Source organism: Protopterus annectens, chromosome 2.part2 (assembly GCF_019279795.1).
Source record: "Protopterus annectens isolate FY-2018-M chromosome 2.part2, PAN1.0, whole genome shotgun sequence".
Classification (NCBI taxonomy): Eukaryota; Metazoa; Chordata; order Ceratodontiformes; family Protopteridae; genus Protopterus; species Protopterus annectens.
The window spans coordinates 562,638,684-562,652,016 of NC_056730.1; the positions used below are offsets into that span (position 1 = coordinate 562,638,684).

The window sequence follows — 13,333 nt, forward strand, 5'->3', positions numbered from 1 at the left end:
ACAGGCCAAGGACAACACTGATTGCACCTGACTGGCCACGCCAGTACTGGTACCCCCTTTTGCGCAGTCTGACAGTGCTGCAACCTTGGCACCTGCCTCAGACCCCTCCCTGCTGTCCCAGCAGGTGGGTCAGATTCTGCACCTTTAACTTCAAACCCTGAACCTTGCAGCCTGGCTAATTCCCTGAGCTCACCTCCAGCAACCCTCAGTAAGCAGGTGCTGGATGTCATTCTTGAGGCAAGGAGGCCTAGTACTAGAAAATCCTATTCAGAAAAGTGGAAAAGATACAGTTCCTGGAGCCAGGCTCAGGGGATGGGCACAACGGTGCCCAGCTTACCTCATATTGTAGATTATTTAACAGAAATGCTCCACAAGGGCCTATCTTTTTCTTCAGTTAAGACTCATGCCTCCGCCATATCAGCACATTATAATACTAAACCCCCCCTCTTCTCTCACCCCCTGCTAAAACAATACCTTAGAGGGGCCAACATTTTAAGACACCCCAGGAGAGTGCCCACTCCAGCCTGGGACCTTAACTTTGTATTGGAAAAACTCCCCCCCCCCCCCAGAACCAACTGCTACAGCAGAGTTGAAATTCCTTTCTTGGAAAACAGCTTTACTTCTAGCCATCACTTCAGCAAGAAGAGTTTCTGAACTGCAGGCCCTCATGGCAGTGGAACTCTTCATTGTCTTCCATGCGGACAGGGTTTCCCTCAGGACTAGTCCATCGTTTATGCCCAAGGTGGTGTCTAGTGTGGCTCTAAACCAGTCCATTCATTTGCCTACATTTTTCCCTAATCCTCAGAATAAAGGGGAAAGGATACTGCATTCTCTGGACATACACTGACAGCTTAGATTCTATTTGGACAAGACTAAGCCTCTCAGAAAATCTGACCAGCTGCTAGTTAGCTTTGCTGCAGGGGCAGAGGGGAAGGCCATTTCAAAGCAAACCATTTCCAAATGGATAGCACATTGCATCCATTTCTGCTACAAACACCATAGAAAACCTACCCCATGGGGATAAGAACACATTCCACCAGGGCTGCAGCTACCTCTGCTGCATTTCTCAGAGGAGTCCATACCAGGGACATCCTGGAAGCTGCAACCTGGAGCTCTGTACATACCTTCACCAAGCATTACCACCTGCCTATCTTTTCTAAATCCAGAGCTGGATTTGCCACATCAGTCTTACAGGTTCTTATTGCTAGCCCTAATGCTCTTTAACTACCCTCCACCCTTCCTTAGCTTTGGGAATCAACCCAAATGTGATGACTGCAACAGTGAAACACGAAGAACATAGTACAGTTGTGTACACTTACCATAAATGTAGATGTTCGAGTATATTCACTGTTGCAGTCCTGGTTACCCTCTCTCCAGCCCCATGACTTCTCTTGACTTTTACCTTTTTTCCTTGTTTGGAATATGTTATATCATGTGTATTTGCTTTTTGTTGGGGGTGTTCCATACCATATAATTGCTTCCTAGTGTGGGGGCACCTGACATCTGGGGCAAGAAAAACTGATGTAATGGCGTTGGCTGCATGTTTTATACCCCTGACGACCTGACATAGTGGAAGAAGCGACAGCATCCGATGCAGAAATTCGAAGACTCTGGTATTCAAGCCGGCTGAGGGCTACCTGCAGGCAGATAACCCGAATGTGATGACAGCAACAGTGAATACACTCAAACATCTACATTTATGCTAAGTGTACACAACTGTACATTTTCCATCTTTTTACCTCATCTGTTTATAGCTCATTATTTTAAGATCATTCAAAAATGTAAGGATATGCTGAGATGTCCTTGAAAATGTGTTAATTATAAAAGTACATACCACAGTTCTATATCTGTGATACCATCTCTTTTGGTAGACCAGATTTTCTGCCCTCATTATGGGATCAGCACTTATATTTGAATTCTGTGACTTGTAGTCTATTTGTTAAATATCTAGGCTGTGAAAGAGGGGAAAAGAGTGTTTTTCATTTTCTAGGGGCTTTAATTGGTTGATATTGACTGTTAACTTTTTGGAAAGCTGACTGCTACTGCAAGTCACCAAGGAGTACCACATAGTGTTAGGGATGTTTCAAAGTTATCTGTACTTTCTGAGTAAAATAGTCTTGGAAACGGGTAGTAGTAATTTTTTATTTATTTTATTTAATATTTCTTAACTGGGAAAGTCAGAGTTGGAACAAAACCAATTTTCAGTGGAGGCCCGGGGAGAAATGCTCCAGACTCATGTCTTTATAATGTGGGAGGAAACCAGAGCACTTGGAGGAAACCCACACGAACACAGGAAAGACATGCAGACAATGCACAGAAGGCACTCCAGCCGAGAATCGAACTGGAGAACCTCTTGCTATGAGGCAACAACGCTACTGCTGACACTGCACCTTTTTGTTTCTATTATTTCATTTGTAAGTAAAATTATAAACAAACCAAGAAGAAACTTTGCAGGGTGGACGATGTAAAGTTCACTTCTTGTTATGTTGTGCACCTAGTTCACTAATATAAATCAAGCTATAAAGTACATAACATAATTCAAGGAGTGAACTTCGCACCCTTCACCCTGCGAAGTTTCTTCATGGTTTGTTTTTGACCCAGTATAGTTTGCATACTGGGTTTTCTGAGACTTCGAGGGCTACCACGGATTTATCTTTTTTATAAATAAAATTATTAACAATGAATGCTTTTAACATTTTTGTGTATGTACACAAAATTTCTTTAGTTTAAAATGCTGATTAGTTATATATGTATTGGTAATATTGATAAATGATAAGCGAGTGTCATTATGAAGATATGCATTGATACTTTTGTGGACTAGTTAAAAATGTTAAAGTAAAATGACATCTCAGTTCTGAGTCCGAGTACTGGCTTGAAGATTTAGGTGGTGTAAAAAATGTTACAATTTTTGCTATGAAGCCTTGTTTTCTACATTTCTCCTACCATCAAATGCAGCTGGTTCAGAAGAGTTCATTATTATGTGACTGAATGAAAGATGAATAGATGCTTAACACTAATCTGACCACCCTGCATTCATTCACAGCACAGCAGGCAGCATATAAGTCACACTTCTGAATACAGGCATAACCAAGTACTTAAAGACTGATGGTAACTTTGCAAGTATTTTTAGTGATGTTCTTCGTCTTCCCTTGCTGCAGTCCTGACTATTGGGTATAGTCCGCGTCCCAGTCGGCCCGAATACCAGAGTACTAATGCGCATGACCGACGTCATTTCCTCAGTCTTTTTTGCCACATGGTCCGATGCAGAAGCAATTTTGCGAGTGCAGGTTGGCGTTCTGAGATTTTCCGAAACGGAGTTTCAGACCGAAACAGAGTTGGCTAAGTAACCCGTTGGGAACATTTTGGTTTTTCTTGCCTCAGTATTTAACCGGATGTCAGAAAAAGTGAATAACTGTATTTCTTGTGGGAAGCAGATACCATAGGGATTATCATACATTGTGTATACCTTGTTTAGGGCCTGAGCACGGCGTTGTTGGTTGCCGCTCTTGTGCTAGATTTAACAAAGCGCACTATTAAGAGGAGGCTTGATTGTGCTAGGTTAGTGTTTGGGAAGCGTTGCAATTATAATATGCCGCCGGATGCTCCGGCGCGCTTCATCCAAGAAGCGCAAGGACAAAACAGTGAAGCTTAGGGTGAGGAACCGGCAGTCCCGGACGTCGGTTCTTTAGAAGGCTCAGGAGCCAGAGGTTTTGCCAGGAGTCTCTATGGAGTCTCAGGCCGATACTTTACTGTTACAGGATGTGCCCTCTCAGGAGGTAGGCCAGGCTGAGGGGCTTCTCAGGTAACTGTTCTTCCCTCTCTTCCCAAGGTAGTTAGGGCCTCTCCTTCTGTTGCCAAAGCTTCTTTTAGAGGTAGGCCAAGTTCAGCTTCTGTGGGGGCTTCTCCTAGCATTTCGGCTCTGTGCCTAAGAAACATATGCTTAAAATGGCAGAAGATTTGATTACTCTGATTAGAGGTTCTATGCCCCGCCTGATAAGAGGCCTAGGGTGGAACAGGAGTTTGATAGTTTTGAACAGTGTTCACAGGCTTCAGAGTCTTCTGTGGAAGACTTGCAAGAGTTTCCTACTTATTCTGATTCTGATGTGGATGATTCCACTCCTACAGCTTCTCCTCCTGAGGATTTTTCATTTTCAGAGACTCTTCACTCCATGAGGGAGCACTTTAAATGGGAAGGCCAGGATTACTCTGATTCCAGGAAAAGGCTTAGGGAATTCTTGTTTTACCCCAGCATAGGCCCTTAGCTATTCCTCCTGTGTTGAATGTGGTGGAGGATGTTTTTGCAGAGGCTTCCTGAACCCTGACTCCTTGCCTCCTGCTCCTGTTAAGCCTGATAGGTATTATAGGGTGCAAGCTCATAAGTATTTGTTTAAGAGTCCTAGGGCGGACCCAGAAACTGTTTCTCAGGGGCCTAAAGGTGTTAAAGCTTCTGTGGTTAAAAATCCTGTACCCTCTGATAAAGAGGCAAGGGCTTTGGATAGGTGGCGTAAGAAAGTATACTTCTTCCACTCTAGCCATGAGGGCGTTGAATTGTCAGTTTCATATGCTGAAATATCAGAATTATCTCCTTTCACAATTGAAATCTAAGGTGGATGCTTTGGCGGAAGGTATTGAGTGTAAAGAATTGCTGGATTTGGTTCATGTGTCTGAACAAGTGGGTAAGCATTCTTTGCAGTGTGGTTTTGATGCTGTTCAGGCCTCCTCGAGGGTGGCTGCTACTAGTTCTGTTCTTCGCAGACATGCCTGGTTGAAGGATCAGAATTTAGCTGAGCATGTTAAGACCAGGATTTTGGATGCTCCTTTACAGTCTGATGTGTTGTTTGGACCGCCTGTGGAAGCAGTTTTAAAGAAAATGGAGGACAAAGCTAAGTCTATGCAGACTGTTAAAGATTTTGCAGGTGCAGCCTCCAAGTTTAGTAGAAATTGGCCTACTAAGGGGTGGACATATCCTGCTTATGGTTCCCAGTCTAGGGGTAGGTCTAGACGTGGTAGGGGCAGGACTCAAGGTTCTTTAGGCCTAGATCAGACAGTTCACCTGCTCAGACTTCTGGTGAGGGCAGGGGTCAGTCCTTGCAGAACCAATGACCTGCCTTTTCAGCTGCCAGTGGATTCTCGTCTGGCAGCTCCTTTGGGAGGAAGATTGTCTCTTTTCAAAGAAAATTGGGATTTAATCACTCAAGACAGATGGGTGCTGGATATCATTCATCACGGTTACAGATTTTATTTCCACACAATGCCCCTTTCAAAGGCATGCCAGATGTTCCTCCTCCACAAAGAAAAGAGGCTCACAAGCAGGTTTCTCAGTTACTCCAGATAGGGGCCATTCAGCCAGTCCCTGTATCAGAAAGGGATTTTATTCTCGCCTGTTCCTAGTACCAAAGAAGGGGAACACGTGGAGACCAATTTTGGATTTATCTATCCTCAACACTTATCTGGACATTCCCAAGTTCAAGATGTTGACATTACAGCAACTGTTACCTCTGCTGGGCAAGGATCACTGGATGGTAACTTTGGATCTCAAGGAAGCTTACCTTCATGTGCCTATAAGGCTAAGTTGCAGAAAGTATCTGCGGTTTGAACTGGAGATTTTCATTATCAGTTCTCTGCATTGCCCTTTGGCTTATCTACTGTGCCCAGAGTATTCACAAAGGTTCTGGCTCCAGTGATAGCTTACTTCAGGCTTCAAGGCATTCAAATCTATCCTTACTTGGACGACTGCCTGATTCTGGCTCAAGAAAAGGAAGACCTTCTACAGCATCTGGAATATGTCATAGCAGTGCTAAGATGCCTAGGGTATTCTGTGAACGAAATAAAGTCCAGTCTAGTACCCTCTCAAGACATGTGCTTTCTGGGTGTGAGACTGAATACAGCAGCCCAGATGGCCTTTTTAACGCCGGACAAACAAAAGAGTCTGTCACTTTACTTCCATCAACTATCTCTTCAGTCCGTGCTGACTGCAAGGACAGTCCTTCAAGCATTAGGGTTCATGGCATCTTGTATTCTGGTGCTTCCCAATGCCAAACTGCATATGAGGAAGCTGCAATGGTATCTCAAAAATGTATGGACACAGCACTGCCAAGATTTCGACACTGTCATTCACATAATACCTTGCCTTCAAAAGGAATTCTTGTGGTGGGCTCAGGAATGTCACCTAAACAAGGGACTCTCTGTGACCCGGCCAGAGGCGAGTCAGATTTTAACGACAGATGCCTCGGACACTGCTTGGGGAGCTCATCTAAATGGAAAGTGGATACAAGACAAGTGGCCTGCCAGACTACGGCATCTACATATCAACATGAAGGAGATGTTAGCAGTCCAGTTTGCATTGATGGCTTTCAAGGAGTTACTTCTTCCAGGGCAGGTGTTGATTCTAACAGACAACACAACTGTCATGTGGTACATCAACAAGCAAGGGGAACACATTCTTATCCTCTATGCAGGCAAGCAATGATTTTATGGGAGATGACTCTTCAGGCAAGGTTTCTGCCAGGAGCACAGAACTCCCTAGCAGATGTATTAAGCAGACAAATCATGGATCCCCACGAGTGGAAACTGGATCTTCATGTATTTCAGAAATTGACAGTGTCATGGGGAACTCCAGACATAGATCTGTTCGCTTCTCCACTAAACCACCAGCTGCCAAAGTATTGCACAAAGGGGTTTCATCACACAGCTTGGAAAGTGGATGCTCTGTCTTCCAGTTGGAAAAACCTTCATGTCTATGCCTTTCCACCTCTGCCTCTTCTTCCAAAGGTATTATTAAAGGTCAGACAAGACAGGCCAAGGATGATTTTGATAGCTCCAGATTGGCCTCGGCAACACTGGTACCCACTTCTAAGGAGTCTTGTAAAGAAGCCCCCATGGCCTTTACCTCTGATTCCTCATCTGTTATCTCAGAAGGACGGTCATCTGCTCAATGTCAAGCTTCGATCTCTTCATCTCACAGCTTGGCATATTCTGTGTTGAAGCACAGCAGGTCTCAGCTTCCTCAACAAGTTTTAAATGTGATTATGGAAGCTAGAAGGCCTAGTACTAGGAGAGAGAAAAATGGAAGAGATTTTTATTTTGGAGTACAGCAAAGAATTTGGAGATTTCAGAGCCTAATTTGAGTGTGGCTCTTCAATACCTTACTGAATTATTGGACAAGGGTTTGTCCTTCTCTTCCATAAAGATTCATGCTGCAGCAATTTCAGCTCACTATGATTGTGACCCACCTTTGTTATCCTTTGTTCAAGCAGTTTCTTAGAGGGGCAAAGAATATAAGACCCCAGAGCTCCTACTCCTGCTTGGGATCTCAATTTTGTGTTGGAAAAACTTACTCTACAACCTTTTGAGCCTGCAGCTACTGCTGAATTGAAATATTTGTCATGGAAGACTGCTTTTCTGTTGGCTATTACTTCTGCAAGAAGGGTGTCTGAGTTGCAGGCCCTTATGGCAGTAGAGCCCTTTTGATTTTCCATAAGGACAGGGTTTCATTACGTACTAATCCTTCCTTTCTGCCTAAGGTGGTTTCTAGTGTGGCTTTAAACCAAACTATTCATTTGCCTACTTTTTGCAGATCCTCAAAATAAAGGGGAAAAGATTTTGCACACTTTAGATGTACACAGGCAATTGCGTTATTATTTGAGCAGGACTAAGAATTTTAGGCAGTCTCAGCAGTTACTTGTTTCTTTGCTTTGAGTTCACAGGGCAAGCCTGTGTCAAAACAAACTATTTCTAGGTGGATTGGCTTTTGCATTGCATTTTGTTATTCCCATCATGGCAAAGAGGTTCCAGCTGGGATTAGGCCTCATTCCACTAGGGCTACTGCCACTTCAACGGCATTTCTAAGGGGGGTGGCAACTAAGGATATTCTGCAAGCAGCTACTTGGAGTTCAGTGCATACTTTCTCTAGGCATTATCACCTGCCTATACTCTAAGACTAGGGCTGGTTTTGCCACAGCTGTTTTACAAGGCATGTTGTCAGCTCCTGCTACTTTATAATTTGCCAGCCTCCCTTACCTCTGCTTTGGGATTCTACCCAATAGTCAGGACTGCAGCAAGGGAAGACGAAGAACATAGTACAGTTTTGTACCTACCACAAATGTAGATGTTCCCGGATTCCCTCCCTCCTTCCCCTCTGTGTTTCGGGTTGTGTAGGTGAGTTTACATGCTTATATTTTTGTATATATTGTTGTATATATTGTACATGTTTTTGGTGCAGGTTGTTTTGGGACTTGTCTTTTGAGTCTTCTGACATCTGGGGCAAGAAAAGACTGAGGAATGACCATACTCTGGTATTCGGGCCGACTGGGACGCGGACTATACCCAATAGTCAGGACTGCAGCAAGGGAATCCTCGAACATCTACATTTATGGTAGGTACAAAACTGTACTTTTTGTACTGTCCCTTCTAAACTTGGTCAAATCTTAATTAAGACACGTTTTGATTGCCTTTTTGCAGACCTGAGGAGATGACTAAGGAAGTGTGGGATTATATATTCTTTAAGAATGCTCCGTTCCCTAACACAAAGATACGTAAAGGAAACCTAGACAAATTGAAGCAAGAGTTTGAATACTGGTACCCTGTGGATCTGAGAGTTTCTGGGAAGGACCTCGTTCCAAATCATCTGTCGTACTACCTCTACAACCACATAGCTATGTGGCCTGAGGACAGGTCAGTTAAGTAAAGGTGTTAATTTATGCACTATTTTTTTTTTTGTAACCAACTTTGATGCAGTTCATGCCATTTCACTGATGTTACTGGTGAATTCTCTTTCTGTGCTATTAATAATTGATGATGTGTTCCTTTTTCCTTTATGTTAATAATAAGTTTGTGTGTAGAACAGATAGACTTCTTCAAAAAAGCTGTTGTAAAGCAGTATCTTAATGTATGGTAAGGGAAAACCTTTGGAAAGAGTGATATGAATTCCACTTGTACATAGTATCTTGATAGGTATCATTTGTGAGTGTTGAGCCTTAAGGCTAATAAGCTAAGCACAGTCATTTTTCATATCTGCGGACTTCTTAGGATCCTAATGGATCAATAAATTTATTTATTTATTTTACATTTGTTAACCGGGCTAGTCTAACTGGATATATTTCCATTTTCAGTAGAGGCCCGGGGAGAAAAGCTCCAGTGAAACAAAATAAAAATTGAAATTAAACATTTAAAAATTAAAAAATAATTAAAAAACAGTTAAAAATTAAAAATCAATAAATACTTATAAACCTATGTAATGCGGTACACAGTTCTTTCAGAGAACTTGGTTGGAATGTAGTCTTCATTGAGATTAAATGGGCTATTCTGGTCCTGGGTTCATAGGTAGGTAGTAGACTATTGGTCCTAGGGCCTATATAACCGTAGCCAACCTAATGTGGAGTTGAGTGCAGGGAAGATTTGTCAGTACTGAAAAGTATACTGCTTTCAGGAGCCTCTACGTCTGAAAATAGAGCATTATTATCCTGATTGGAAATGTCTGCTGTAGTTAGAGTCCCGACAGCTCAAGGACCATAGCCAGATAGTTTTTTCTCAGCTACTCACATGGGCTTCTGTTTGAAGCAGGTGTTTGAGTTTGGCAGGATTAGTGTAACAGCCATGGAAGAATGAGTGGAAATTTTACTGTTCTGATTGGGGTTAACTGTTTAGGGTTGGGGTTATGATATGAGTCTGGGAGAAAATTAGGGAGCAAATGGGAGTTTCAAGGTTATACAGTAGAATTTGTTGTTTGGGTTGCATTCCAACTGTGAGTTTGAGGTTTAGAGAGCAAGGTTTGGGATTGGGTCTAGGGAGCACCTAGGAGTTTTTGGTTTAGGAAGTGGAATTTGGGATTATGGTTGAGAATGGTTTTAGCTGGATTGAGCTGCTGGGAGATCAGATTTTTGCTGCTTGGAGTGAGTGGCAGTAAGTCTAGGGAGCACCTAGGAGTTTTTGGTTTTAGGAAGTGGAATTTGGGATTATGGTTGAGAATGGTTCTAGTTGGATTGAGCTGCTGGGAGATCAGATTCTTGCTGCTTGGAGCGAGTGGCAGTAAGTAGGTGAACTGACGGCTAATGGCATGCAACTAATTTTATTGTAGCATAATTCCATTGTTCTGTCCACATTTTTGGCATTGTAAGCTGTTCCTTTTTTTAAACACTTCTGTTAAATTATCACTTAAGATATAGGAAAAGTTACATTAGCAGAAAAAAAAAACTTTTTAACATTTTCTTATTTAAATATAATATGCATCACATATATTTTCTCTGCCACTATCAGTGCAATATTACAAAAATTTGCTGAATTCCTGCCTTCCCCAAAAACTTCACGCCTCCTCCTGAATCATCATCATCTTCTTTCTGCTTTTAGGGGTCACCACAGCGGATCACCGTCTGCTCATGATTGGCAGTGGAGTTTTACGGTGTTGAGTCGCCAGCCCGGCGCCCAGCCTTCCACAGAAGGCACACACACGCACACACACACCTAGGGCCAATTTAGTGTGTCCAATCCACCTACAGCATGTCTTTGGGATGTGGGAGGAAACCGGAGCACGCGGGGGAAACCCACGCAACCACAGGGAGGACATGCAGACTCTGCACAGAAGGCACCCCAGCCGAGGATTGATCCAGAGAACCTCTTGCTGTAAGGCAGCAATGCTAATCACTGCACCACCATGGCTGCCCTACTCCTCCTCCTCCTGAATGTTATGCAAATATTGTTCTCACAATTTCCATTCACTTCTCTGTAATTTGCTCCCTCCCTTTTCTAAAGATCCCTCTTCCAGTTCTTTTATCGCTTTTATAATATGAAGCTGGGTCTGAAGGGTCTTTACTATCTTTAGGTAGCACAGCTTTCTTCCAAGATGTTCGTGCTTTCCCTTCTCATATACAGATGGTGTAGACTTTGATTTCCATTTTATATATTTTTTTTTGCTTTTTTTGGATGTCAGCAGAATTAATCATGCTAAGGACTTGCTATGTCTAGACAACTCAAATCCTGTATCCCAGCTCAATAGAATTATGTCCTTTCTTACCCAGTATTTTTGATAGAGTATTCTGTAGCAAATTTTTAAAATTTGCCAACTCATTGCACTCCCAAAACATATGTTCACAGTTACTTCTTCCTTCATCACACTTCCAACATTTGCTATCTACTGAGGAAAATTCTTTGAAGTCTGCTATGGTATAAAAATAGCTATGCAGATACTTCCAAGCAACACCAGGCTAGTTGCCCAACACAGTCCGTCTGAAATTCTCCAGCTGCAACTAACACTAGGTAAGACTGCAATCCAAATTGTAGCTTGCTACAGATCCCCCACCATGCCCCGAGATTCTCACCACACCTTTCTAAACATACTGGAAAATATTAAGATACAACCAAACACCCTAATACTGGGTGATTTCAACTACCCTGCCATTAACTAGGAAAAATACTCGTGTACCAACACCTTTGCCCAATGGTTCTTGGAATTCTTAAATTCCAACGCTCTGGATCAACTAATAGTCGCACCAGGGGCTCCAGTATCCTAAACCTGGTCAATACCAACATGGGAAATTGATGCTCCACACCTATGGTCACCCCCTCGTTAGTCATGTCTGACCATAAGCTAATCACTCTTAACATCCACATCCCACCCCCCAGTAAGGAAACCTCCTTAAAAAACTACTCCAGAGCCAATTTCATGCTACCCAAGTCAGAAGTGACAAACGTCATGACACCCATGCAGACGGGAACTGAAAGTTCGACTGCTTAATCCTATAGTAAGGCACTGTACGAACACATCCACTCGTGCATGAATCGTGCCATCCAAAATAGAACCAAGACGCTGTCCTCCAAAAAAAGGAAGCCAATCTGGTGGTCCCCTGCCATAAACAAACTTTACAACAAAAGGAAGAAACTGTTGCAGAAAAGAGGAAAATCCCAGTATGCAAAATACTCCTTTACTAACCTCAGTAAGAAGCTGAGATCCCTCATAAAATCCTCCAAAGCTAGTTAAGAAAATAAAATTGCCAAAGATTCCAAAGACAACCACAAGGCATTCTATAGCTATGTCAAGAATCTAAATGGCAATGCTCAGATCTGCTCTGAGCTGTAACAGAATGGCATAAATAATCCCAAGGATATTGCCAATATCCTGGAAGATCGATTCAGTGCAAACTTCACCCCCTAAAGGGCCCGTCTCAATAATGAAAGATTTATTTATTTATTTATTTTACATTTGTTGACCGGGCTAGTCTAACTGGATACATGTCCATTTTCAGTAGAGGCCCGGGGAGATAAGCTGCAAATGAAAAACAGTACTACAGGATTACATTAAGATAGGCAAAGTAGATAATTTTACGCATAGTTGCAGTTCATTTAATATGACAAAACAATTTAGGAGATAACATAAAGTGAAGTAATTCTCAAAAGAAGTAGTCTTGTAAATGAATAATTGCTGGTTTATCTGGAAAAGAGCAGCATGGACTTAGTAAAGAAAGGTAGAAGAAGAAATGAAAAAAGTGTTTAAAAATACAGTCAGAGGTTAGTCAGGGTTACAAAAAGGGCATAGCCAGTGGTAATTCATGGGTACATGTTTTTTCCCAAAGGGGATAACTGTACATTTCTTGGCATTGAGCTTGAGCCCATGGCTCTGGCACCAATCATCTGTTTCTGTAAGGCCCTTTTGTAGAATATCCACATCATTTGGGGATTCAATAATGGCTGGTAAAGAGCAGCATGGACTGCCAAATTCCGGTAATAATGGCCACACAGGTAAAAAATGCACTCCAAAGCTAAGAATACAGCATCCATGGGACCAGACGACATCCCAGGCTGTGTACTACTTGAACTACAAAATTAACACTTCACCTAAGTGTCATGTTTAATCATAGCCTCACCTCAGGCTTCGTGCCCACTGAGTGGTGCACAGCTACAGTTATCCCACTCCATAAGAAGGGATCCACCTTGAATCCCGGGAATTACCTGCCCCATCAGTCTGATGAGCCTGATCTGCAAGGCCATGGAACGTATTATCATGGAACTTATAAACAAAGACATTGGCAACCTTCAAACACTGGACCCCATGCAGTTTGGGTTCATGAAGGCCAGATCTTGTTTCCTGAACTTGATTGACTTCTTCGAATCGGTCTCCAGAGCCGTGGACAAGGGTAAGGTTGTCCAAACAGCCTATCTGGACCTCGCCAAGGCCTTTGACACCATCCCCCACTCTGGAATCATAAATAAACTTACTAAGCTGGGCATTAATCCCTACGTCACTCAATGGGTGGCCAACTGGCTTACTGACAGAACCCACACTGTAAAAGTTGCTGACTTCAAATCCAGCTCCAGACAAGTTATAACTGGAGTGCCTCAGGGT

The 13,333-nt window shown here is 42.7% G+C and overlaps 1 protein-coding gene across 1 annotated transcript in view; it reads left to right on the plus strand.

Moving 5' to 3' along the window:
* The window catches only part of LARS1 (leucyl-tRNA synthetase 1), a 1,303,086-nt gene that overhangs the window by 616,886 nt on the left and 672,867 nt on the right, over positions 1-13,333 (plus strand). Inside the window, exon 20 of the mRNA XM_044064023.1 lies at positions 8,461-8,673. Within this exon, the coding sequence (XP_043919958.1) occupies positions 8,461-8,673 (213 nt within the window). The remainder of the gene's footprint in view (positions 1-8,460; positions 8,674-13,333) is intronic.